At 37.0% G+C, this 26,200-nt stretch overlaps 5 protein-coding genes across 5 annotated transcripts; 2 read left to right on the forward strand and 3 right to left on the reverse strand.

The window, feature by feature from the left end:
* The first annotated feature begins 2,748 nt into the window (after nucleotides 1-2,748).
* LOC117932185 (LRR receptor kinase SERK2-like) lies at nucleotides 2,749-6,018 on the forward strand. The gene is made up of 4 exons (XM_034853297.1): nucleotides 2,749-3,357; nucleotides 3,809-4,069; nucleotides 4,169-5,044; nucleotides 5,238-6,018. Exons 1-4 carry the CDS (start codon nucleotides 2,919-2,921, stop codon nucleotides 5,702-5,704), a joined length of 2,043 nt encoding a protein of 680 aa, XP_034709188.1. The 5' UTR covers nucleotides 2,749-2,918; the 3' UTR covers nucleotides 5,705-6,018.
* On the reverse strand, nucleotides 5,976-9,607 carry LOC117932195 (putative transferase At4g12130, mitochondrial). The gene is made up of 5 exons (XM_034853307.1): nucleotides 8,856-9,607; nucleotides 7,432-7,685; nucleotides 7,191-7,289; nucleotides 6,699-6,857; nucleotides 5,976-6,620 (listed from the first exon to the last, which is right to left on the reverse strand). The coding sequence occupies exons 1-5, from the start codon at nucleotides 9,320-9,322 to the stop codon at nucleotides 6,376-6,378; spliced, it is 1,224 nt and encodes a 407-aa protein (XP_034709198.1). The 5' UTR covers nucleotides 9,323-9,607; the 3' UTR covers nucleotides 5,976-6,375.
* Nucleotides 9,608-11,558: 1,951 nt separating this feature from the next.
* Nucleotides 11,559-12,635, forward strand: LOC117904669. The gene is made up of 2 exons (XM_034817397.1): nucleotides 11,559-11,788; nucleotides 11,890-12,635. Exons 1-2 carry the CDS (start codon nucleotides 11,729-11,731, stop codon nucleotides 12,475-12,477), a joined length of 648 nt encoding a protein of 215 aa, XP_034673288.1. The 5' UTR covers nucleotides 11,559-11,728; the 3' UTR covers nucleotides 12,478-12,635.
* Nucleotides 12,636-12,769: 134 nt separating this feature from the next.
* Nucleotides 12,770-19,695, reverse strand: LOC117904661 (peptidyl-tRNA hydrolase ICT1, mitochondrial). Its single transcript, XM_034817385.1, has 8 exons — nucleotides 19,590-19,695; nucleotides 16,727-17,096; nucleotides 14,756-14,815; nucleotides 14,555-14,637; nucleotides 13,879-13,943; nucleotides 13,757-13,790; nucleotides 13,405-13,475; nucleotides 12,770-13,168 (listed from the first exon to the last, which is right to left on the reverse strand). The coding sequence occupies exons 2-8, from the start codon at nucleotides 17,013-17,015 to the stop codon at nucleotides 13,078-13,080; spliced, it is 693 nt and encodes a 230-aa protein (XP_034673276.1). The 5' UTR covers nucleotides 17,016-17,096; nucleotides 19,590-19,695; the 3' UTR covers nucleotides 12,770-13,077.
* A 1,328-nt stretch (nucleotides 19,696-21,023) lies between these two features.
* Nucleotides 21,024-25,976, reverse strand: LOC117903939 (myeloid leukemia factor 1). Its single transcript, XM_034816454.1, has 7 exons — nucleotides 25,819-25,976; nucleotides 24,179-24,580; nucleotides 23,892-24,061; nucleotides 23,727-23,807; nucleotides 23,462-23,537; nucleotides 23,277-23,369; nucleotides 21,024-21,537 (listed from the first exon to the last, which is right to left on the reverse strand). Exons 2-7 carry the CDS (start codon nucleotides 24,561-24,563, stop codon nucleotides 21,353-21,355), a joined length of 990 nt encoding a protein of 329 aa, XP_034672345.1. The 5' UTR covers nucleotides 24,564-24,580; nucleotides 25,819-25,976; the 3' UTR covers nucleotides 21,024-21,352.
* Between the last annotated feature and the right edge of the window lie 224 nt (nucleotides 25,977-26,200).

Consider the following 26,200-nt stretch of genomic DNA (forward strand, 5'->3'; position numbering starts at 1 on the left):
TTCTTATGTAGATTGTGATTGATGAAAATCTTTCTCAATGCTCGGTCATCATGGTTGACGCTCGAGACAGGACAATCCACACTGATCTCCTTTTTGGATTGCTGAGGCAGCTTGTCAAATTGAGATCTGACCCCCATTTTATTGTCACATCTGCCACAGTGGATGCAGAAAAGTTTTCAGGGTATTTCTTCACCTGCAACATCTTTGCATCTATGGAAGAAATTTCCCTCTACAGATACTCTATACCAAACAGCCAGCAATCGATTATCTGGATGAAGTTGTTTGACACCTTTTCTTCTAACCCATTTGTTACTAGTGAATGCTCTTCAGATCTATATGTTTCTTTTAATGTACCCACATTTGCCACCATAGGACTCTATTGACTATCGGGATTATATAGTTAGATTACCATGTAAACTGCAAACCCTGTTCAATTTTGATGAATGCCAAGTCTTCCCCATCAGTTCCATTGATTCAACTGCAAGCCAAATTAAAATCATAAATATAAGATGCAGTAGAGTAAGCTAGGCCCATGCCATCCTGCTTCTGTGCCATCTTTATGCTGATGGGAAAAAAACAGTGACTTAAAATTTAAGTTCCATTTGTACATCAGATTCTAACTCACCACCCAATGCTGCATTTCTGGTATAAGTTGGACATTGTGAATGCTGGAAAGGACTTTAAGCTGATTTTAAAAAAATTCTTGACATTATATATGTAAGGCATCCTCTTAACCTTATGCCCCAGGATTGTTAATCTACCATGAATTGGTAATGACTTCAAAGAATAATGTGTGAAGCCACAGTTAAAGACCCCAAATGGCTTGTGGGGCTGCTGGCACCCAGACTCTTCAAAGTGGTAGATTCCAAGAGAATGAGCAGGCGTAAGCCTCAAGAGGGTATTGAACCACTGCACGACAGAGATAGTGAACCTAACTCTTGGTGATTGAGTACACGGCGTTCTTGATTTGTGCTAACTGGTCTATGATTTCAATTTGAAATGTAAATATTCACATGGTCCAAGAATATGTTGTGGACCCTTGTTGAAGGAATGAAAAATATGTTAGACATCTTTCTGCAAACTTCCTTCGTGGAAGCAGAATGCAAACTTGTCCTTCCCTACCTATGTTTCTGCATTCTGGAAATTGTGCAATGAAGAAACTTCAAGCAAGTTTCTCTGTCTCAGTGGTCATGAGTTTCTAAGATTTTTCTTCACCATTCTCCACTTTTCCTTGACTGGAATTTATGCCATTGTTCTGGTAATTCCAAGATTTCATGGATTTGTCTTCTTTATTTAAACTACAGGATTATTTGCCTGCAATTTCACGGGCCCACTAATCACCAGTAAAATCATGAATTAGTTTAATCTGTTAAGAGGCAAGTGCGAATCCAGCGTCATAATTTTGTTTTTTCTTTTTCTTGACAGGAAGATATTTAAATAAAGGGAAGATTAGAAGACTAGACTTAAAGGCGTTGAAGATCATTCATTTTTAAGTTTGAACAGTAGAAAAAAGCATACCTTCTTTTGAGGGGGCAGACCCTTTTCATAACTCTTGATTGCCCTGATAAGAAGGGAAAGGCAAAAGTGAGACGACTCCACAATTCAAATTCAAAACCAATCTACATGAGTGGATCGCTTTTTCTTCAATATACTTGTATGTATTGTCTTCAATATACTCGTATGTTTTGTCTTCTTCTAAGACATTTGAAATCGTTGAGTGGATCACTTTTTCCTTTTTCATGCCATTTTCAATCATTCACATCGCAAATGGTGGAGAGAATTTGAAAATGACCTTCACATTGCCATCAAAACTCCACCATTTTCTTTGTCATGATGGCATTTTATATCCCCCACTTCTGCCACTACCTATAGTTTAAGTATGCCTTTTCATTTGAATGACATGAAAAAGTTAGTGGTAGCCCTTTTGAAACATTGAAAAGGGTCACACAAACCTTGGCTCCTTAACCTAAATGTTCAAGTTGGTGACCTACTCTCATGTAGAAATCTACAGCCAAACACAGATCAACGATGAGGTTTATAACTTCTTTTGATGACCCATTTCCTCATATTTCCTCTCTTCACGGTCGTGTTTTTTCAAGGACAGACAGTTCATTTATTTTGGCGCTGATGGTGGATTAGAAGTTAGGGGAATCCAAGACAAGGGAACCCAAGGAACACTCCTCTTTTTGTCCTACTTGTGACTTGAAAAGTATGAATTAGGTGCTCTGGATGCCAAGCTTATATAACTATAATATTTGCTACAAATATTTTGACTTGACACAAGGCCATGTTTCTGTTGCCAAAGTTAGGTCTGCCATCCTTTGACTGGAGGCTTATCAATATATATATAGAATGTTAGAAACCCCACACTGCTCACAAATAACAGATTGAGACTTTCTATATCATATTCTATCTTTTTTAAACCATCCATTCTGATACTGATATACCTCTCAAATTATGAAACATCATGTCAAAATAATATGTGAGAATGATGTTATTGATACGTGAAAAGATAGAAGGCAGAGTGTTGTTAATAATTTTCTGGACATGAAAGGATAAGAGTTGATCTGCCCAAGCTTGATCCTAGAGTCAAAAGACTCTGGTAAATCTTTATTATAAGGTAGTGAGTTGGCAACCAGAGTCGGCCACCTGGTTGACAGTACAGACACGTTAATCACCCTGTTAAATTCACCTCTGATGTACTGTTATTTTATTTTTTATTTTTTATTTTTCTAGGAGAAGTCAGCCAAACACGATCATAATCTGACCTCCAACACAGAGAATGTGAACGCAAGAGTGACTCCAAAGTTTTGCCTTTGTACTGTCTTTGACAAATACTTGCATTGTCTCTTCTTCTCTCCGTTTCTCACCCTCTCCGTTTCTTGAGAGGAAGAGATAATTGAGCTTCAGAAACAGATATGGGTTTCCTCTGTTTCCTCTATTTCCTCTTTTCTCTCCTCCTTTTTCTTGCATTTTCTGGTCTGCCAACCGTGTGGGGAAATTCAGAGCTGAGAGCTCTCATGGAGATGAAAGCTTCTCTGGACCCGGTGAACAGGTTCCTTTCTTCTTGGACCAGTGATGCAGACCCATGTAGTGGTTCGTTTGAAGGCGTCCACTGCAACGAACACCGGAAAGTGGCAAATATTACGTTGCAGGGAAAGGGACTTTCCGGCAAGGTACCGCCAGCGGTGGCTGGACTGAAATGCCTTTCTGGTCTTTACTTGCATTACAACTCGTTATCTGGTGAAATTCCCAGAGAAATCTCCAGCCTTACCGAATTGTCCGATCTATATCTTGATTTCAACAATCTCTCCGGCGCTATTCCTCCCGAGATTGGTAACATGGCTAGTCTTCAAGGTTGGTTAAGAATTTTGGGTTCTTCTGTTCTTGTCGGTGTTGCTGTTATCTTGAATTTTCTTATATGGGATTTCTATATTTTGGTAAATCGGAATCGGCCTGCCATAACACTGAATGTAGTACATAGAATGATAGAAACTACAATCTTGCTTGAAATTCTCCTTGGTTTCTTGTTTCTGAATTTTGTTTACTGGGTCACCTTCAAATGATGTTTGGTTGCCGAGAGAGTTATAGAATTCAGAAGAGAGTTTTAAATCTTATAGCATATGCGATACGGAAAAAGTGTTGCACTAGTGCCATTTCTTTTCCTGCATTTTCTCAGCTACCAAAAGGAACATTATCTGACTTGGAATTCAGTGAAAGATAAAAAATAAAAAAAAATAAAAAAAAAAAGCTTGGGTTTTTGGGTTCCTCATCTCCGACATTCAGCTTATTTAGATATTTCTTGCAGTTTTGCAGCTTTGCAGCAACCAGTTGACAGGGGCGATACCTTCAGAGATAGGTTTCCTGAAGAAGCTGAGTGTTGTTTCTTTGCAAAAAAATAACTTGACTGGCAAAATTCCTCCAAGCCTGGGAAACTTAGGCATGTTAAGAATGCTGAATCTGAGCTTCAATCGCCTCTCTGGAACAATTCCTGCAAACCTAGCGCAGGCCCCAGCATTGGAATTTCTAGATGTGAGGAACAATTCCCTGTGGGGAATAGTCCCTTCCGGTGAGTTCCACCTGGCTTCTTTTGCTCAAAGTCTTCAACTTTCTTTAATTTCTGCATTGTACACATACATTGATTATGATTTTAATGAATGAAATGAAGGCTTGAAGAAATTAAAGGAAGGATTTCAACACGCAAACAACTCAGCTGGTTTATGTGGAGTTGGGTTTTCTTCATTGAGAGTTTGCAGTTATTGGGATGGTATGAAAATCAACCAATCTGAAACGTTCCCAGCCACCAACAATAATTTCACTCCAACAATTTATCCTGTGTCTTCAAATTTCCGGCCTCATTGCAACCAAACCCACTGCCCAAATGTATCCAAATTCCCTCGAATAGTCCTCGTTTCTGGGGTTACTACAGTCACTGTCACATTGTCTGCGGTAGGACTTCTGACCTTTCTTTGCTATCGAAGGAGGAAACAGAAAATCGGAAGTTCATTTGATACTTCTGAGTGTCAGCTTAGTACTGACCGGAGTATAGACAGCCACAGGAAGATTGCCTCTCCACTTGTGAGTCTTGAGTACTCCACTGGATGGGATCCATTGGCTGATGGGCGAAATGGGAATGTATTTTCCCAGGAGTTTTGCCAAAACCCTAGGTTCAACTTGGACGAGATTGAGTCAGCAACCCAGTATTTTTCAGAGGTAAATTTGTTAGGGAAGAGCAAGTTCTGGTCCGTCTATAAAGGGATTCTAAGAGATGGTTCTCTGGTAGCAATTAGGAGCATTAGTGCCACCAGCTGCAAGTCTGAGGAAGCAGACTTCCTAAAGGGGTTGAACTTATTATCCTCATTGAGACATGAAAACCTTGTTAGGTTGAGAGGTTTTTGCTGCTCAAAGGGGAGGGGTGAATGTTATTTAATCCACGATTTTGTCCCAAATGGAAGCCTGTCACGGTATCTTGATTTGGAAGAAGGAAGCAGCCAGGTCCTCAACTGGTCCACAAGGGTCTCTATCATCCATGGCATTGCAAAAGGTTAGCTAATAGTTTAACTTATCACTATCCATCCAACTTTGCTATTTTATTTTGTCCACTACAATTTTCCCAAGATTGCCGTATGCTGGCATGCTGGTGGATGAGCTAGTCCTAGATGTTATTTTTCGGATAAACTGATAAGTATATCGACCATGTCCATTCACATTGATATTTATCCTTCTTTCCCAACCAGGTATTGGATATCTACACAGCAGTGAAGAAAACAAACCTTCCCTAATTCACAGAAGCATTTCTGCAGATAAAGTCCTTATCGATCAGCGGTTTAACCCGTTGATTTCTGAATCCGGCCTTCCTAAACTTCTTGCTGATGACATTGTCTTCTCAGCTCTGAAAACCAGTGCTGCATTAGGATACCTAGCTCCTGAGTACATTACCACTGGAAGTTTTACTGAGAAGAGTGATATATATGCATTCGGTGTGATCATCCTCCAGATTTTGTCAGGGAAGCAACAACTCACCAACTCAATGCGACTGGCAGCTGAATCTTGCAGATTTGCTGATTTTGTTGATACCAATCTCAAGGGGGAATTTTCTGAATCTGAAGCAGCCAAGCTGGCAAAGATTGGACTAGCTTGCACTCATGAGCTTCCTGACAATAGGCCAATTATGGAGACAGTGATTCAGGAGCTGAGCACTTGAGGTACCAGTTCTTGATGGCTATATTTCAAGTTCCTAACTTAAAAAGGCAATGAACTGGGAGATGATGCCGAACTGAACTGCAAAAGCTGATTGGGGAATGTAAAAACGGGTGTGCCTGCTGTACTGGAGGTGGTGCGAAGAGAGTTCATTTGTGTATTAGATTATCGCCCTGTGATTTGACTATAAGCTACGAGTTTACTCTAGTTTTGCGACAAGCTGGCACAACCCTCAATAAACATAGGCTCAGAGAAGAAAATGTGACAGTCTAGTCTTATGATAATACAGGTTCTGATGATAATACATTCTTCAGGAAACATCTTGCAATCAGTTATGGTTGAAAATGTACTAAAAAATTTCTCCAAAGCTTTCTCCTTCTGTCCACGTTAAAGCTCTTTGGTCGGTAACAATGGTATTTCCCAGAACACTAATATAGATTCAAACTCCACTCCAATCCAGTCCTCAGCAAGGAAACCTTGGTTGGACGGCACCGGTCAATATTTGGCCAATGACCTCAAAATTTTCATCAACAGTGATTTAAGGCAAAAACCTGAATTATTACAAAAGATATGATTTTAGAAGTTCCTCTTATTTCCCTTTTCAAGTACAATGGCCAAGTTGTGCAGGATGACGAAGTCAACAAGCAGTAATGCTGAATCCTGTAAATGAGCATTCTAAGCGGCCGGAGTATCTTGTTGATACTCTTGAAACCATTCAGTAGGCCACCATTCTGGTCTAATAGCCTCAACCTTCACATCTTCCTGACCTTGTATGGTCAATTTACTCGGCCCTTTTAAGGCTTCCTCCAACCGTAAAAGACCTAGCCCACGACACTCAAGTGCAGTTGTCACAGTTCCAGCCTTCTTCCCAGAGACGGCATTGATCACTTCCGAGCCAGGTGCAACTTTCTGCTCAATTTCTGGGCGAACAAGAAAGGAATGTTTTGAATATACCAAGTTGATTGAGGCCATGGAAAACAAAACAAATGTAGTCTTACCTTTTCCACTATCATCAAGAAACTTTAGAGGAAGCAGACGCTTGCGAATGACCCCCCGGTGGTGAGTACGGGCAATGAGCTCTTGGCCCACATAGCATCCCTTGTCAAAGCTTATTGCATTTAGACCAGCAAGATTGTACTCAAGTGGGACTGCCTCACCTGAATAAGGTAGTAATAAATTGAGATTGAAATATTAAAATCCCAGTGCCAAAACTGATTAAAGTAACCTACGTAAACAAGCATCAGCATTACAAACCAGAGGTCATATTTTTAAGATCATGGAGTTCTAACAATAATAATGCGAATGGACAGACATGAAATGGAGGTTGGTATAAAATTTTTCTTATTCATGTAAAATTCAGTCATATTCTATATTGGGGCTACAAAAAAGAAAAACCAGTCTAGAAAAATGAAATTCCGCCTCACAAAAAAAGTTTCCCTGAAGTTTGGAAGGAAACCGAATATACACTAATGGAGGAAATGAAGATATACCTTTCAGAATCTCAGTTGAGCCTTCAGCAACTCCCTTCTCTAATCTCCAAAGAAGGTAATTTTTTTCATCTGTTTCTTTGTCTGCTTCAACCAAGGGTGCTGCAACAGATATAAAATAGATCTGTAAATTACTTAACAATGATTGTCAAGCCACCCACAATGTGCTTATAAGCCTCTTAAACTATATGGTGATGTTACAACAAGCAGATCTCAGAAACAGCAAAGACAATTAAAAACTCACGTGTTGTATTAGATGGAAAAATTCCCCTGAAACCAAGAGAATCCAACCTGGGGTCCTTAAACCATTGCCACCCATGACTATTTCCATGCGAGGAAGATGTGCCAGCAGGATCAACAGCACCACCCCAGCCAACAGAAGCAGCCTCAGGTTCTTCTGCAGATGAGAACTTTTCAGTAAGGTTCTCACCATAGCGCTGCCAGCAAGAGAATTCTTCCGCCACATTCTCAATCACAACATCAGCCCTCAACCGATATCTGCACAACCAAAATCAGCAAAAGAAAGTTAAAAGAAATTCTACAGCTAATATACATACTTCAAAGTAGTAATTGGTATCCTAAAAAATGATCTCCTAGCCTTGGCCACTCCAAGCAAAGCCAAAGAACAAGAGTTCATAAAGAGATGAGGAAAGCGTCAGAAATGACCCCAGATCACCCTAGCCACTAAGGTGGTTCATTAGCTGTCGTATGTAACATGACAAATCATATTTGTTGTGCTACCATTGCTAAATTAGTTCCCATCATAAATTGTAAGATGTATACATGTGCATGAAAATACGACAAAGAACACTATAACAAGAACTACTCCTGATGAAGTACAAATGAAACAAGATAGATGAAAGAGAAAAAACTTGACTTCTTCATGAAGTAATGGAATTCCACAAAATTGTCTGTATCTAATCAAAATATGAAGACTATTTAATTAGCAAAATCAGTGCCTCCTATATAATTTACTAAGAAGTCTTACAAAGGGTCACAAGTAACAACAAACAGTTGATGTCAAATGAGGACAAAAACAAGACAGGGATTAGAACTTCCATCATAGGCAACACAATGGCCTGGAATTCACTCAACCTTGAAAAAACAGCTCAAAAACACCAGGGTGTCACTGGGTGTAAATTTGGCATGGAATATATATAATTTGCAATGAAGTGCCTTTGGAAGAGTTTGGTTTACCAGTCAAGTATTGATTCATCGCTACAAGGATTCAGGAAAGATCATAGTTATATATATGTATGTATATTGCCTGTTCTGTGATGTGTTCCAAATTGAGAGAAATGCATAAGTGCAATGAATGACTAGGAAAACAAAAACAAATGAAGAACCAAATATTCAGATGACTGGACCGCGAAGCATACTGGGCATTCCTAACAAAAATGTGAGATATACTACTGGAGTCCCTACTTCTTATGCTTGTAGCAATACCAAATTTCCTAAGTGAGCCTCATACCAACCAATCAAAAATCAGTTTATATTTGATGCATTTGATTGCTAAGAGATAAAGCATTTAGACTGAGCCCAATGGGCATGAGTTCTACATTATTTCCAGAACAGAAAAACAAAAACATAATCAGTACGAAACTCACATTCTTTTATTTTCCACCAATTTTTCTGGGAAACCAAAGAGAGCTCAAACAAAAAGCTTACTTGTTGAACCTCTCCAGGAGCTCGTCCAAGACAGTGGCATCCACATCTGCTAACAACTCCAACCGTCCACCAGGGTCTGACCCAGGTCCAGACCCAGTCCTGTCAAGCTTCTCACTAGCCCGAGGCGGCCTGTACAGGAACAAATCATACAAAAACCTCCCCTGAGGGGTCAACATTAAAGCATACATAGGCGAATCCGATATGAAAGGCACATTGGGGGTGACCAAAGTCGAGGTCATCTCACCCGGGGATTCACAAAACCTCTGCACATCGTTGGTCAACAGACCCTGAAGAAACTTGACTGTGTCCGGTCCTCGGAACCGAACCACGGACCTGGACTTGAGAAGTGAGGCCATGGGACCAACATGATCGAAGCGGGTTTGGTCAGTGGAGAAGTGCCTTGCAAGTGTTACGTAAGTATAGGTAATGGATTTGCGGAATTGGAGAGAGGGTTTGAGGCGGTGCATTGCGGTGCTTGGTTGTGTGAAGGAAGGAGGTAGATTTGGGGAGCCAAGTTATGGGGGAAGATGGTGGAGGTGACACTTTGGATTGGTGACACGCGTAGTTGGGGTTTATGATGTCATGACACGTGGTGTGGAAGGTAGATCTCTGGTATGGAAAAGTTTGTTTCTGTCTCGGAAGAAAGCGTGACTGATAGATGTTCGATGAAATTCCTGAAGGAAATAGACAGGGGCAGGCTTCATTTTAAGACTGCCTGGGAAACTAGGCTTGGCCAATGGCTGCTGCTATGTGCTATGTTCCTATGTGCTATATGGGCTATGGGCTGTGGGCTATGGGCTATGGGCTTGTGACCGCCAACTCCAAATGTGATTAAAGTGGCTTCAATATGCTGCTGTGCAAATGCTTCCATCCACCAGACATGATGTAGAATTTATTGCTATCATATTAACACCCATCTTATTTGACACTGAATTTTGATTATTTAAAAAAAAATTATATTCTTATGTCACGACCTACGTGTACCCAGTCAATCGTACAAGTTGTCCTTAAACTAACCTTAAATTTTAGTAAAACCAAATTGAAATTCAACTCTGCCGTGGAGTTTGGTTGGAGACCAACTTAGTGATATTATTAAAATATCTTACAACTTGACCGACCACTAGCAAGAAAGTACTTTAGTATTGTTTCATTGTTTTTCAACTAATACGTGACATGTCACCACCACCCAAAATATCAATACCCTTTTAAACGAAGTTCATGTTTCTCCTTATTAATCTATTAAAGGCACGTTTGAAAATTATTTTTTTGGATCATTTTTCTGTTTTTTAGAAATAAAAAATAAAAAAACATATTTAGTAATAAAAAATTATTTTATTTTTTTTAAGAATAAAAAATATGATGTTTTTAATGAACACCTTTTAATTATTTTTAATAATTATTTTAAAAAATAATTATACAAATATATAAAATAATATATATATAAATTAAAAATATTTTAAATTTTTAAATAAATTTTTATTTTTAAAACGGTTTTCAAAAACTAAAAGTAGAATTGTTTTCAAGAACACAAAATCCATTTATAAAAACAGGGATGCTTGTGAAATTATTGACCAATAAGTCTAGTGTCATAAATTATGTGAAGAAAATACATGCATCAAATAAATAAAGGGTCAAAGTTATCCTGCAGGAGTCGGCTGGGCTTATCACGATTCACATCTACACGTCAGTTCTGGAACCAGTCATTTTTCCATCTGGTGGTGACGAGGCACTAAAGTCATGGACCAATGAGGGTGAGCTGATGACTTGATGGAGGGTAAGGTCAACATATCCGAAAGCTGACTCAGAGACACTTAAGTTGGATTTGATGTGGCAGAGAATAAAAACCTAGGGTGCGGTTCGTACGGTTCCTGCTATTGTTACGGACGCGGTTACGGTTCCTGCTTCTGGATCTTTCATGTTTAATCTCGATTCTCGGCTGGTCTCCACATTCTAAAGTTTGTTTACCATTTCTTCTCCTCTTTGTTGTTTCCCAAAGTGCACCTCGTTTTATCGGTTAATCACAATTTGACCCCTTTCCGTAAGAAAAATTAAAAAACAAGTCAAGAATTTTAGATATTATCACTAAAATCCTGATTTCTGTGTAAATATGCTTTTTTTTTTTTTTTTTTCTTTTGTTACATATGAGCAATTTTCCGCAATCATGACTGATTTCTTTTTCTTTTACATTTGTAAGCGTCATGGTTTGAATATGAATCTTATCCGCCCACCAATTTGATAGCCGCCAAAACGATGTTATAACACATTAGTGATATCTTAAACTCCTACTTAGACCAAATTTGATTGGATGCATCCTTGGAGTGTTTTTAAAAATTAGTCAAATCAGTTTTTAAAAATAATTCCTGAATATATTTTAGAATAAAAAATTGTTAAAAAAATGTGTTTGTTTTTTTTTTGAATAATTATATATATTTATATAATTATTTTTAAAAATAATTAAAAAATATTTTATTTGTAAAAAATTGATTGAAATCTAAAAAACTGTTTTTAAAAACAATTCGGATAGCTCAAATTTGAGATGCTAACAATCATGTTTTTGATCCATTAGGTAGAGTGATGTAATTTTGTAGGAAATGTAGGGTTGAAAGCAGAAATAGTTGTGCTAGGCAAATAGAACTCAAAAAGCCAAAAGAGGCCGGTGGTTTCAGAGAAATATAGAGGAAATGCCCACAGTATTAACCCCATTCCACACGTTGAACCTGGGAGACAAGAAATGTCAACGCTCCACCGAAACCATCCCTTCCCTCATTTAAAGCCCACCATCAACATCTATTCACAAACTACCAATTACCTTAACAAACATAAACATAGCTTGCGCAGCAATCAAGAAACACGGTACACCATTACAGGAGAATATGAAGCTGGTTTGGTCTCCAGAGACTGCCTCCAAGGCTTATATCGATACTGTTAAAACGGTTAGCATAGCTATTCCCAAGCCTACATGAAGACCCTGCTGTTTTTTCTGGGTTTTTTTTTCTGTTAAGTTTGATGAATGATTATTGGGTTTCGTATGCAGTGCGAGCTTTTCCAGGAATCGGGGGTGGCGGAGCTGGTTTCAGCCATGGCAGCAGGTTGGAACGCGCAGTTGATCGTGGAAACGTGGTCGCAGGGTGGGCTCATAGCGACGAGTGTTGGGTTGGCCATTGCAAGCCGCAATTCATGTGGGAGACATGTGTGCTTGGTACCGGATGAGCAGTCAAGGTCAGAGTATGTAGAGGCCATGGGTGAAGCCGGTGTGTCGACAGAAGTTATTGTAGGGGAGGCGGAGGATGTGATGGGTGGGCTATCAGGTGTGGATTTCTTGGTGGTGGATTGCCGGCGGAGGGACTTTCAGAGAGTATTTAGGCTTGCAAAGCTTAGCCACCGGGGAGCTGTTTTGGTATGCAAGAACGCCAACTCAACCAGCAACACGAGTTTCAAATGGCGGAGCGTTCTTGATCATGGGTCACGTCTGGCGAGGACGGTGTTCCTCCCGGTAGGGAAGGGATTGGATATCGCACATGTTGCGACTAGTGGGGGGAGTTCCGGTTCGACCCAGGGTCAGAGCCGTTGGATCAGGCATGTTGATCGAGAATCTGGCGAGGAGTATGTTATCCGAAAATGACACCCAAGTGGATGGATGCATTTTCATCGTTTGTGTACAGTAAACAAAGCTTCAATTGTTTATTTCGTTTATTCGTTTTTCCTTTCTTCTTGGGCTGTGACCCAAGACATGTAAAGAGATTTTCCTAAGGAAATGAATGAAACATTCCACTAGCCTCACTTTGCTTGCTTTCGAGTCAAATTTGCTTTACCAGACAACCCTCAAGTACCGTCCTAGATATAACCTTAACAAAAGGAATTCCCAAGTCGTTAAATAAGAGATTTGTTAATTAAGTTATAACAGAGCCCTGAGAGACAGAATCTTGGGTGCACTTTTAACATAAATAAAAGGTAAATTTTGATGTAATGTAAGAATTGAACTGTCTGTATTCTGTGAGGATCACTGCAGCTAACAAGCCTGTGATCGTCCTACATAAATGTGGATTAAGCATTCTATCCAATTTTGTGACAGATAAAAGTTATACCCCCCATCTCCAAGATGGGTTCCCAGGGTTGCAGCATAGGTCCCATCAGCCGTCCACTCTGTTCATAATATTGCTAGTGGAAGATGGGTTCTTTCATATTTGAACATCTCAAACATTAAAACTTCATGATTTGTTGTTTAGTCCCAACTGTCTCGGCTTCTTCTAAATGCCTTCTTCTGTGAAAGTACCTTCTTGTTCTGCAACCGTTTCTGCTCCCCAATAGCAGCCCTTCACAGTAGACAGAATAATTATAAAAATGAATTCAGGACCCTTCAAAACTCAAGAATGCTAACACAAAATATGATCCAAGGAAAATTTGGGGAGAAAAAAAAAAAAAACAAAGATCACCTACAAACTATAAAACGAACAATCAAATAGATAATTTAGGCTAGGAGCCTAACGTTAGGACAGAAATGCAATGGTTGTGAGCAAGGTAAAAAACACACATACAGATGAACACTCACAACTTAGCAATTTTTTTCTTCTGCTCTTCTGATGGGGGCGGTGGGACATATGAAGCAGCATCAATAATTGCCTGTTTTATTCATTCAAAATAACGGAAAATCAATAATAAAATTAATCTCAACAAAACACCACTTCAAAAATAATCAACAGCAAGTCACACAATAATGACACAGTTTGAAGTACTTGTAGCACTTCATTTTTGGGTAATAAGTTCGCTCTAGCATCACACAGAAACCATTCTAGATCTAACAATCAAGGGAATATTTTACCATTTGAGCCAGATAACAAGAAGCAATAAATATATATATCACCATTACACAAGAATTGAAATAAGCATGCATTGTATGGTACCTGTAGTTTTCCCAGTGCATCTTCGATGTTACCCCTGAAGAAGAATGGCAGAATGAAACCAATTGCTTTGGGAACAGAGAACCAAAATGTATAACAAAAAGGAGAAGTGGGCAGAAATTAACTTCTGTGTTCTAGTTTTTGTTGACGAAATCACGATCTCCCCATCTTTGTTAATCCGATTCTTTTCCTGTTCATAACTAGGAAAGTCAACAAAGCTCATAGAAAGATAAGTAGGCAATAAACAAGGCCCAATTTTATATAAATAAAACAGTAAAAACAAAAAATAAAATTAAAACAATTTAAAAAAATAACCTCAATCTCTTAATAAATAAAATAAAATAAAGGAATCTAACAAATATCTCCAATTCGAAAATATATATAATCCATTCTAGGATAAGCGAGGAGGGAAATATAAGCTTGAGGCATAAGCCCATATACATGGCACATTCAAAAGTTCAAGCCTCCAATATAGGGACCGTTAACATCTTCCAGGACTACATTCTCCTTAGAAGATCAACCACCCATCCAACCAGATCAACTTTTCTTGAAAACCACCTGTCCCAATATGCTAGATCATGTAGCAAACAGTAACAAATCAGTTTCTCTTTTTGTTACAAGACTCGACTAATCACATTTTTGCTGAGGAATTTACTTATGAGATCCCTCTAAGCTGGTCAACTCGTAAATGTTCCATGAACTTAAGGCTATGCCCCAGAAAATGGCCACTTTCCTGTCCTGACAAATTTCTTATATTAAAAAATTGGTTAAAATACGGGAGAACAAATGAAAGTAACAAACCATTTGCATAATCCTCTCCCTGATCCTGTCGCTTAGCCAATAAGCATTATTAACATTGAAGCGCATGTCCACCTTTGTGTTCACTGTAACCAGTAATGGAAATAAGCCTCAATAAGAAGTAAGAAGAGTCTGATAAAAAAAAAGGGAAGTAAGAAGGGAAATCAAATAAAGATTTAGTTTATAAAATGACAAAGAACAGACCTTTGTTGACATTCTGACCTCCAGGCCCACCACTTCTTGCAAAACTCACAGTAACATGGTCTGAAATGATGATAATTGAAAATAAAATGGTACTTAGCTTAACGAGCTAATGTAATTGATTATAGATATCATGGTTTTCAATGCTCACAGCATCTTAATCAGAGAAGATGGAATGACCTAAATTTAAGAAAATAAGCAGTTCCATGAAAAGAAAAAAATTGCCAGATAGCATGTGAATATAATGAAGCACCCAGCAAGAGTTAAAATCCTAAGAGGGCAATTTTTCTCTCTTTTCCCATTTAATAGATGATAAACGGCTCGTGTTACAGGAAAGATCAAGGCAGCGCCCCAGAACTAGAATCAAGCTGGTGAGAAAGCCAACTTGATAGGATTTTCGCAACCACATGATTACCAATGGTCAGAATGTTTCCTGGTAACATAGGTAGCCACCAATTATAGTTGCAACGCAGAAGAGCTCTCCCCTTACCTTGCATATCCTCACTATAAAAGGAAAAATAACTACAAAGATACTCATCACTCCTTCAAGATAGACCACCTTCCCATGCTGATAACACTTTTAACACTTCTCTACTGTAAACAAATAACACAGTCTCATAAAAACGATAATAATGAATGAACAGCAGTGGTAACAGTAAAGTGAAGCAAAAGAACAATAATAACTTCCAACCGAGAACAATCTCTACCATGACTTGTACTTAACCGGCATCCCTTGGATTGTGCTTCAGGACAGCTAGAAGAATATGAGGGAACTAAAGTAAACTTACTGCATCATAAGAAAGCAACTTTAAAGAATGGACACTCGTATGAATCAACAGAAAAGATAGTAAAATCAAGCCTAAGGAATGTAGGGACTGAGAGTCTGGGAAGGTCCAAAATAGACAAGTCTCTGAGCTGGCAAGGCCTTCTTGTATCATTGCTAGCCAAGGACAGCTCAACAGACAGCTGATCCTGCCCAGGGATGGGAGGTCCTAGGTTCAAGTCCTGGGCTTACTCAATACATGGTTTCTAGGAGAGAGATCATTATTTTGAAGCGAGAGAGAAAGAGAGTGAGAGAGCTCTGATGAAGAATTTGATTACAAATAGCATTCAAAACTACATCTTCAGCAAAAAGGCAAGTAGACAGATAGGTCCTGGGTGTGGGAACAAGAATGACTGGGAAAGAGGGCAATCAAATAAATGGTGAAAGATAATAACTCTGATGAAGATAAAAACAGTAAGAAAATGAGGTCAAATAGGACCAGAACAGATAATGTAGAGTTTGATAATTTGCTCATTAAGGAAGATGAAAAGAATGTGAGTGGACGAAGAACACCAGTCACAAGTTGAGAATCAGAGTGGCTAAAGAATAAAATACCCCAGTAAGAAACCATAGAAGAGAGCAAGACATCTTTTCCCTTTAAGAATGAAATTTTTAGTAACAAACAAATTCTTTTGTGTATCTCTTCACCAAAGAATAGAAAAATCACACCTCTGGAATATTTTTATAAAGTGTAGACTTATTATTATTCAGTGGGGAAAATCCATTAATTGAAGGACAAACAAATCAGGAGTACATGACCTTGATCCTACACAGTTAAATATTACCATTCTCATTTTCTCCACCAGATTCTACACTCTACACAATGGCCCCACATGGAATTTTCACATGATTTATTCTAACTAGTCTCAATTGTCAATGTTAAATTCATAAAAAGACCTTGGTTAGGAAAGGAAGTAGGGGAGGGGGCAATTAATTCCTGTCCAACCCTAGAAGGCAGAAGAATGACATTAGTTGGGAAGATGACTTCATGTATCATTTGCTATAATGCCATGATAGTATATGCTTTCAATTCCAACAAAGTAGATTATGCATTTCCTGTTGAGTCAAAAACAGCAACAACAAAAAGAAAAAAAAAAAGGATCTTTCTTTCCCATTCATAACATATATGATAAGAGGGAGATTTCAAATACCTAGTGTGATTTTGGGAGTAGGCTCATTGCCAAAAGAGAGAGATCTCTCCTCAGCTTCTTGCAAAAGCTGCTGAACTTGTGAGAGGCGTGCTGACACCTTCCTTCTACCATCTCCAGAATCTGCTGCTGCACACCTAATCCGACTATAGCTGATTCCACGGTTTACGGTACCACAGTAAACACTGAAGTTAGGTAATACCATCTGGAACATCTGTTCTGATCGTAAGGACAATGATACATGAAATATTTCTTTGACAATCATGTTAGTGGTGCATCTGATAGCAGCCATTTCCTAGTTGACAAAGCCCTCTGACAGAAAGAGAGCACCAAGGGTTCAACTCTCTGACTTGTGAATTTTGATTTGATATTGCTGCACAAGCATGTACATGATCAATATAAGCCCATTCTAATGCATATTAACACAAAAACTAAGATTCAAAAATTCAAAAGCATCTATTTGGATGTCAGAATATGTACAACACACGCCAAATTAAAGAGAACAGAGTAGGAAGCAACTCCTCGAGTATAAGAACAGGTCGCACTTCATATCAATTTAATGGCACACAAGAGAAACTAAAGAAAAACAAGAAGTACAAATCAAACTGACAGACAAACCTTCCTACTGTCTTTAAGCAAGCATAGGAACAGTATCTAATGGGTGAAGGAAAGATATAGTCATAGAAAGGAATCATCATGGAAATTAAACTCATTTCATATTGGCTTGCTCGTGATGGTTAGATGTCGGCCATGAAACCCATCACCATACCAAGCAGATATACCAGTCAAAAATTTGTGTCCATTTTTTATGAAATCATGTATGGATCAGATATATGATGGCAAATTCTTCTGAAAAATTGTCTTTCACAGCAGAATTTGATAAGTGAGATTATGAGAAAGTGTTTACTACTTTACATAATCTTCCTCTGTCTGAAGAATGATTCATCAAAATAATGAATCACCATTGATATCAACACATCTAAGATCCTGAATATAAGCTCCTATGGAGAATTCCAATTTCCTTGTCATAAAGTTATATGCAAGCACAGAAACAAAAAATCAAAGGAAGACTAAAAACTAAAATAAAAACAAAAATACAAGAAACAAACAAAAGAACAAAAAAAAAAAAAATGAAAAACAAAATGGAAGGGGGGGATTGCACAATAGAAAAATAACAAGGCATGCCTAAATGCCATACAAATGATCAGGTCATGTTGCCATAGAGGACCTCTACTCAAGTTGGTGTGTTGCCTGTATTCTTCATACATACACAGATTGCACCCCCTTTTCTGTTAGGCACTTATTCTACAATTACACTAATTTGCCTATCAAAAGGAAAAATGGAGGACCTCTCCTCATGTTCTACTGAGATAACATCAAGACATGACCAAAGATGATTGTATGGCACCAACAAGATATACAGGATAAGATACTCATTACATGCATCCTCAGGTTCCACAGTTGTATTGAACCAGAAAAGCCCTAAAGATAATTAGAATTGTGTTTCTCTTTGCATGTCCCTTAGAAATGGTGGCAACTAATGAAACACTCCACTGACCAATAGATACAGTTCATGTTTGATAAATATCACATCTTTCATCAATGGTGTATCACTAAGTTCTCTGCTTTTAATTTAATCACTAGATCAACCATGGCCATATCCATGGTAAACTGGATAATGGCAGTTCCAACCTTGTCAGTGCAACAGCCTATGGCACTAGAGAGCACCGCTAAATTATTTACTTCAAGTTAATCACCAAAACTAATCATGGTCATCTCCAATAGAAGTATACAAACCCACTAATAGCAAGGATTAAAGCCCTTCAGTGCAGCCAATTAGAGCAGATGGAGTCAAGAACCTATATTTTAGATCACAGTTCAAAAACATATCCCTCCTTCAAACCACAAACCAAAAGAAAAGGGGTAAAAAAGCTTAAAATAAGTTAAATAACTGTCCTAGTTCTCAACTGGACATTTCCCAAAGAAACTAATACAGACCAAAAAATAAAAAAATAAAGAAGAAGAAGAAGAAGAAGAAGAAAGAAAGAAAGAAACCCACTTGTCCAATTAGTGTTGTCCAAGTCGAACTCAAGCATAACAGCCACAAAGTTCACATACAATAACATTATATCATCACATCTATAATGCTGGTACTTGAAATGGGAATTATATTTTGCCTATTCCCAGTTGTAATATTGTCTAATATTCTTTGGCTCATTATTTTGCTAAGGAATAACAGTGATTGCCCAAAATGAATACGAATATATCAAAACGTACCAAACACCCGGTTCAATTTTGAGCTTTACTTCAAACAAATCGAGGCAATCTGCCAAGATATTTCTCAAATAATATGCATATGTATAACAAATAGAAAAGAAAAAAATAACAATTTAAACAAACACAGAAAAACAATCCATATTTATACGCAATAGAAGATTTGCTTAACACTTGTAAAAAAAGAGCTCCATATGATCGCCACAAAAATGAAAAAGCAAGACAAACTAATTCTTTCATTATCTGGGACCAGATGCAAGCGAGAACCTCAATGCTGCAATCAGAGAGCTTTAAATATATAATATAGATTTTCCTATTTTCCTTGCTCCTCCCAGTAACCAACTGACAAACAATATCCTCCAGGTTTCCCAGGAAATGTAAGAAACCAAAGGGAATTAATGTGAATCTTCCATTAATTATCATTTGAGACCCAAGAAACCCGAAGCCTCCCCTCAACTGCACTTGAGTTAGTTCGGTTGAATTGAGACCCAGGTCTCAAAATTTCACCGTCTTTCAGGTTATCCTCCGATTTTCCCAGAAGCCAAACACTATAATTTGAAAGGAATAGTGAATAAGGAGAGTTGGAAAGTACCTTAGAGAAGATGATAGAGTGACCAATCGACGAGAATGGAAGAGAGGCTCTCCGCTATCGCGACCATGGGACGTGTTTGGCAGCGTTTTGTTGGAAATGGAAAAATTTTAACAAGGGCAAAAACGGAAACAAAGAAAATATTTCCCTTGTTTTTCTTTTATTTCTTTTTAACTTTTTCCCACTTTATTTTCAGCCATTAACATATATGTGAATGCTAAATTTTATTTTTATTTTCCGAATTTCTCCCACTTTATTTTCAGCCATAAGTGTTTCTTTCTCTTTTATTTTCTTATAATTTTTATGATTGTGTGACGGTTTCTCACACTTTATTTTCAGCCTCAAAAATACCGAGAATTAGACCTTTTGAATATTATTTTTAAATTAAAGAAAAAAATTATTTGAAATTAAAAAAACAAAAATGGTTTTTAGGCGTTTTCTTAAAGCAAGGTGTTTTGTAAGATATTTAAAAAAAAAATTCTCAATTAATAAATTTTTTATTCTAAAATTTGATTTTATAAAAGATAAAAATTCAATTCAATTTATATAATATTCAATAAATTCAATTCGACATCTACTAAAAATAAAAATATTTTTATAATTATAAATAAATTTAAAATAAATAACTTTTAGTGAAATACTTATTCATAAAAATGATACTATTTTAATATCAAAGATGTTTTGTTTAGAAATGCTTTGTCGTTTTTAACTTAAATTTTAAATTATTTTTTATTTCTCAATGATTTTTTTTATTATTTTTTTGAAAGTAAAAATTGGATAAAAATTATTTTATATTTTACTTTACTTTTAAAACTTATTTTCAAAAAATAATTGTCAAAAAATAGTGTAAATTTTTAAAATAATTTTTTTATTTTTGAAAATAAAAAACTGTTTCTAAATCATATCCTCACATGTACAGAAGTACTTAATTTAATTCAACGACTCTATAGTAATAATTAGGAACAACATTTCGAATGTCATTTTTATTATAATAATCATAATAGTTACCCAAATAAAAAATAAAACAAAACAGACAATTTAGATGATGCTGATCCTCCTTATTTAAAGATGCCTAAATTAAGAATACCTAAAACCTAATTTGTAGGTAAAATCAAATATATACACGAGTCCAACAGCTGGCCCCCTAACCTCACAACAATCACAGTCAAGCCCTAGTCATTTTTAGTTCATTCTTTCAAAAATCTTTTTTGTTATTATTATTAAATAAAACTTCATTTTATTATATATAAAATAAAAAATAAAAAAACAAACAAACAAACAAACATTATAAACTGAAAATGCTTTTCACAGAATTGTTCCCAAACTGAAGTCAGAAAGCCCAAAAAATAGGATGTCACTGCCAAAGGGCTATAAGGCTATAGAGCGACCGGGCGAAATTTAACAGACGCCGCGTAATTAACGGCGTACGCTATCATATCCTAAACCAACATATCCGACCAATCATATTAAGTGTTTTAAAATCGCATCCAATGTTGAACAATCAAAAACCATCAAACTTGTTCCAGTATTTAAAGTTCAGGAAACCAGACAACTTTAGTACAAGACATTCAGGAAGCAAACACTGGCATGTTCTACTACTAGCCATGGCCCTCCTCTCAGCTTTAGCAAAACCCTTTGGACCAGCCAGGCAAGCATAAAGCACTTAAGCCCACGTAAAGGGGTAAAGATTTTAACATTCCATGACTCCAGAGGATGAAGACCAGGTTAAATGGAGGAGATTGATGAAAGATCCTTCAGGCCTCGACCTAATCAATATTTATTCTGGTAGTAGTTGCTCTTGCCCTCCCACGAGAAGAACCTGTCCTATCTCCGATTTCTGCTTCTGTCCTTGGGTGTTGTGAATGAGAACTAGAAGGCATTACACGCTCAGTTGAAGGTAGCGCCCAACCTCCCCTGTTCGCCTGCCCAGTTTGTCCACTGCTGCCGTGTCCTGAATGGCAAGTGGAATTACAAGTGTGCATTAAGGTGTGATCATCAGTACACCAGAAAGAATATTAATTTAAAGAAACCAACTATCAACTTTTTTTAAGGTTATATTAAAAAATTCAGACACATAATCACAACCAAATGATCATGATCATTATATGCCATGTGCACCCGTCTATGAAAGAAGAGAAGTCAGACGCACAGGAGTAGTAGTAACAGAGGGGTAAAATGTATACATCATTAATAAAAAGCACAGTTAGTGAAAAGTTCCTACAAAGAACAAAATAACAAAATAGAACTCCTCCCAATATATGCATATGTATTTATATATACACACACATTTTCCCTTTTTTATTGTTTACTTCAAAATTTAAAAGGTAAATATCTAATGTTTTAAAAACCGGACCGGTCATTGAACCGGAAAAGTTACCGGTTCACGGTTCACTGGTCGGACCGCCGGTCGAACCGCTATCGAACCGGTGACGTTATAAATATATATTTTATTATTTTATATAATATAAAAAATTAAAAAAATTAATAAATTCTATGTAAATTTTGATAGCATCTACTTTGTTTATTGAGTAACTTGAGTTTTGTCACAAAATTTTTTACCTGTAGAAGTCATCAATTATCATATATGATATTTATAACACAATATAAGATGTTATACATTCATAATGTCAATAAACTCAATATTTATCAAATAATCAAACCATTACTATCCTATAATAACCAAATTATCAAAGAGTTGTTAACTTAACACATTGTCCATAACAAATAATACAAATGTCAACCATATGCCCACAACACTTAATATAATTACTCAAAATAAAAACATAACATGTCAATGTTTGAATATTCATGAAGATTTTTGCATACTAATAAATATAAAATCCATGTCTTCATTTATTTTGGAAATTGGAATATGGAGATTGAAAATGAGCATTTGGAAAACCAAAAAAAAAAATTAAAATAATTTGAACCGGTTTTTTCCCTCAGAACCGGCCGGTTCGTCCGGTTCAAGCGGTCCAATCCCGGTTCGGTCTTCATCTGGTCTAATGACCAGAACAATGACCGGTCGGCGGTCCAACCGGTCGGACCGGCCGGTCCGGTCCGGTTTTTAAAACCATGGTAATACCCATAATTGATGCAACAACCTTGTCCCATGAGGACCAGCACTGATGCAATCAACACTACCCTCAACCAAGATTTTAGCATACATTTAAGATGTGATTAGTTCTCGGGAATAGGAATATGTATGGAAATAAGAATGAAGGTAAATCACAACACCATATGGAAGAGAGGAATAATTTTATTTTTTTATCAGAAAAGTGACTTGTTTTCCATCATAATGATTTTTCCATTCCTATGCTCATTTCTAGTAAATAATCCAAACAAAATAATGAATAAAAAATGAAATGAAATTCTCATTTCCATTATCTATTCCAATTCCAAACATGCCATTTACTTGACCAGAAGCAAGACAAATTTACCCAAGCAGATCATTAAGACCAAAATATAATAATAATAATAATAAATTATAAATTAAAAAAAAAAAAAAAAACCTTGTAGTATATTAAAATTCAAGGATGACCACAGGAAAATATGTATCACAAAATAAATCATGTCTATAATTTAAAAAAAAAAAGCCCCAAAACCAATAGGTGCAGAATTCAAATCCATGACAACCAATTCAGTATAGACAAGAAAAAAACACAACCAGAAATGCAAAACTGTGCTTACCAATATTATCTAGACCATTGAACCTCTCATTCCAACCAGGCAAGTATTTTTTAGCATTTCCTTGCCAAGCTTCCTCAAAACCAGAAAGCTCATCTGAAAATAGAGCAGATGAAAAAGTATTAGTTAACCACTGCCTACAACACTACTTTGGCTCCAAGGCACAAAAGCCAATGACATGCACATACTTTCATTTAGATTGTGTAAGGCCTGCATTGTGTCCACCTGACCATCTGAATTAAGCTTCCTTGTAACAGAATGCCCCTGTCAATTGATTAAAAATAGCTTAGTATCACATTCTCAATATAAGTTACAAGATTTATATGCCCACATTTAAAATTTTTAACCCACAATACAACAAATACGCATCTATAAACTATATAGGACATGGTTATTTTTTTCTTTTTTGGGAAAAAGGGAAAGAGAATCCAAAAATTAACATCTATTGAATACCTTATTGCGAATTCCCCTAGAGACCCTGTGAGCAGCTTGACGTGTAGTAGTATCAGCTTCTTTGCTTTCTTCAAAAGTCAGCTGATTCACAAAAACACGAGTAACACAACCCATGTTAATGCTTACTGTAACCTAAAATGTCCTGTAACCTAAAATGTTACTTACTCCATCACTTCCTGTCCTCCTAGTTGTAGATGAAGTATAGTAAGGCCCATTTGTACCACCATAAGTCACAGTGGAACTCGTAAATGAGAAGCTACGTGGTTGGGGCTGTGGCTGTGTGTTGGTCATCCTGTTGTACTCATTCCTATACTGCATTTGCTTGCTCTTTCGCCCTGCATTACAGAAAAAGAGAAAACACAAAAAAAATCACCTTCCTCTTGTAAGAAATAAAAATGTCATGCAGTGGTAGAAACTAAATGCCATAATAGTAACCCGATCAAGAAACACACCAGCAGCTTCATCATCTGCATCCTCAACATAAGGTTCCTTGCTTGACCTACGATGCTTTCTAGGATTATCTTTCTTCTCTTCTTCTTCCTTTTCATCATCAGAGTTCAGTTCTTCAATGATAGGGCCTCTTGTATTTGGCTGTTGAACTTGATGCTCTAGAAATCCAGTCCCAGGCATGGCCATGAACGGACTTCCTCTTGAACCAAAGAGGCTGGATTCAAACATTCCTCCAAATGGCTGTGTGAAGAAAGGATCATCAAAAGGGTCCCTCCCCCCAAAAACACTAGAAACCAAACTCCTGTGTCCCCCAAAGCCACCAAAACTCCCAAAACCAGCAAAAGGATCACCAAAATCAGAGAAAGAAGCCCCACGTCTTCCCTGCATTTTTGTTGCTACAATTCCTAGAAACCAACAATGAAAATTATAACTTGCAAAAGTTTAAAAATTCAAAACAAGTTGAGGAACTAAACTAACGCACAGCGGGATTATAGAATATTTTCTGCATATAAAATCAAAATAATTGTGCATCAAGCAACAGAAACATACACAGTAAATGAGGTAGGCCTTTTTGCTTCTTTTTCCCCTCTATTGAGGCAATAAATCAAAATTGTACCACAACAAAGACTTGAGAAAAATCATTATTTACAAAGGAAGAACATCACATATTATCAGCAAATGTATTCTCTACCAGCCAACCTCTACCCTCACACATTTATACTATATGTATGTGTGTAAATTGATATAACTACTATCTCATGTCAAGTGGCAAAATCTTCATCAATATCTTTCCTACCAGATGCCACCTAACCTTCATTCCTGATCCGATAAATTTTTATTCCAAGAATGTTTTTAACACAAAAACAAATAAGGAACAAGATAATCATCCACAAACCAAGAGGTTTAAGCCCAATTGTCTAACATTATCGAGCTAAAAAGATCGATTTCTTTCATGCAAGGGAATACTGAAATTTTGGTTTCACCATCAGAGAGACATTCATTAATTGCATAATTGAGCGAAATCAACTGAGATTAACCCATAACTAAGAGCAAACAAAATCAAATTCTTCAAAATTTCATAAGAATAGGCAAGTAGTCGCCACCCTTAAAGAACCGAGATGTCAATCCAACATGCTGATTTCCTTCTTTTACTACAATTTCTGATCAACCAAACGGAAGATTAATCATCAAACAAAAACAAACCTGCCAAGCCAAGAAGTTATTTTCTTTCTTCTACTACAGTCTCTTATCAAGCAAACAGATGATTAATCAAAAATCTCAAAGATAACCACAACAAGCTAGTGAGATGATACAAAAATCATAAAACAAATTGTTTGTGGGTGTGCCCAATTGCACCATCAACCTTTATGAAAAACCATTCCTCAAATATCAATCAAATCGAAAACACACATCTGGACAAACCCTAGCCGCGCAAATGGGAAAGTCTTTTCTCCCCCAAAAAACCTATCGCCAAAATCTTGCATCAAAACTCAATTTCAAACAATCCAATATACATCGTAATCGTTTCGAGAAAAACACCCATCATATTTGCACAGTCATCCATGATCACACGACCAACCAAGAACAAAGCGAATGGAATCATTCAAGAATACAGAACTCTAAAGGTGCGGAAGAGAATTACCAGAAAGAGATGAAATCGGAGAGGCGTGAATCGAAGACGAGAGCGATGATCCGATTACGAGGAAATGAAACCCTAACCCTGAATTACGTGTATCTTCACCGACTCTAATGCAGAGAGAGATAGAGGTAGCTTATAGAACTTTCTGGCGCCTACGCGATTTTTTTGGACACTCCTATATTTGAGCGACGCGTGCCATCCTTCAAACCTTAGATGCTTTAGAAAATGTGAGGGGTTTACATCATAGGATTTTTTCCAAAATAGAAAATTATAAAAATAAAAAGTAATGCAATAAATAAAAGAAGAATAAAAAATAATTTTAATTTAATGATTTTTTTTGCATTAAAATTTTATCTCTATACATATCTAAAAATAAATTAATTGC

Source organism: Vitis riparia, chromosome 2 (genome assembly GCF_004353265.1).
Source record: "Vitis riparia cultivar Riparia Gloire de Montpellier isolate 1030 chromosome 2, EGFV_Vit.rip_1.0, whole genome shotgun sequence".
NCBI classification, from domain to species: Eukaryota; Viridiplantae; Streptophyta; class Magnoliopsida; order Vitales; family Vitaceae; genus Vitis; species Vitis riparia.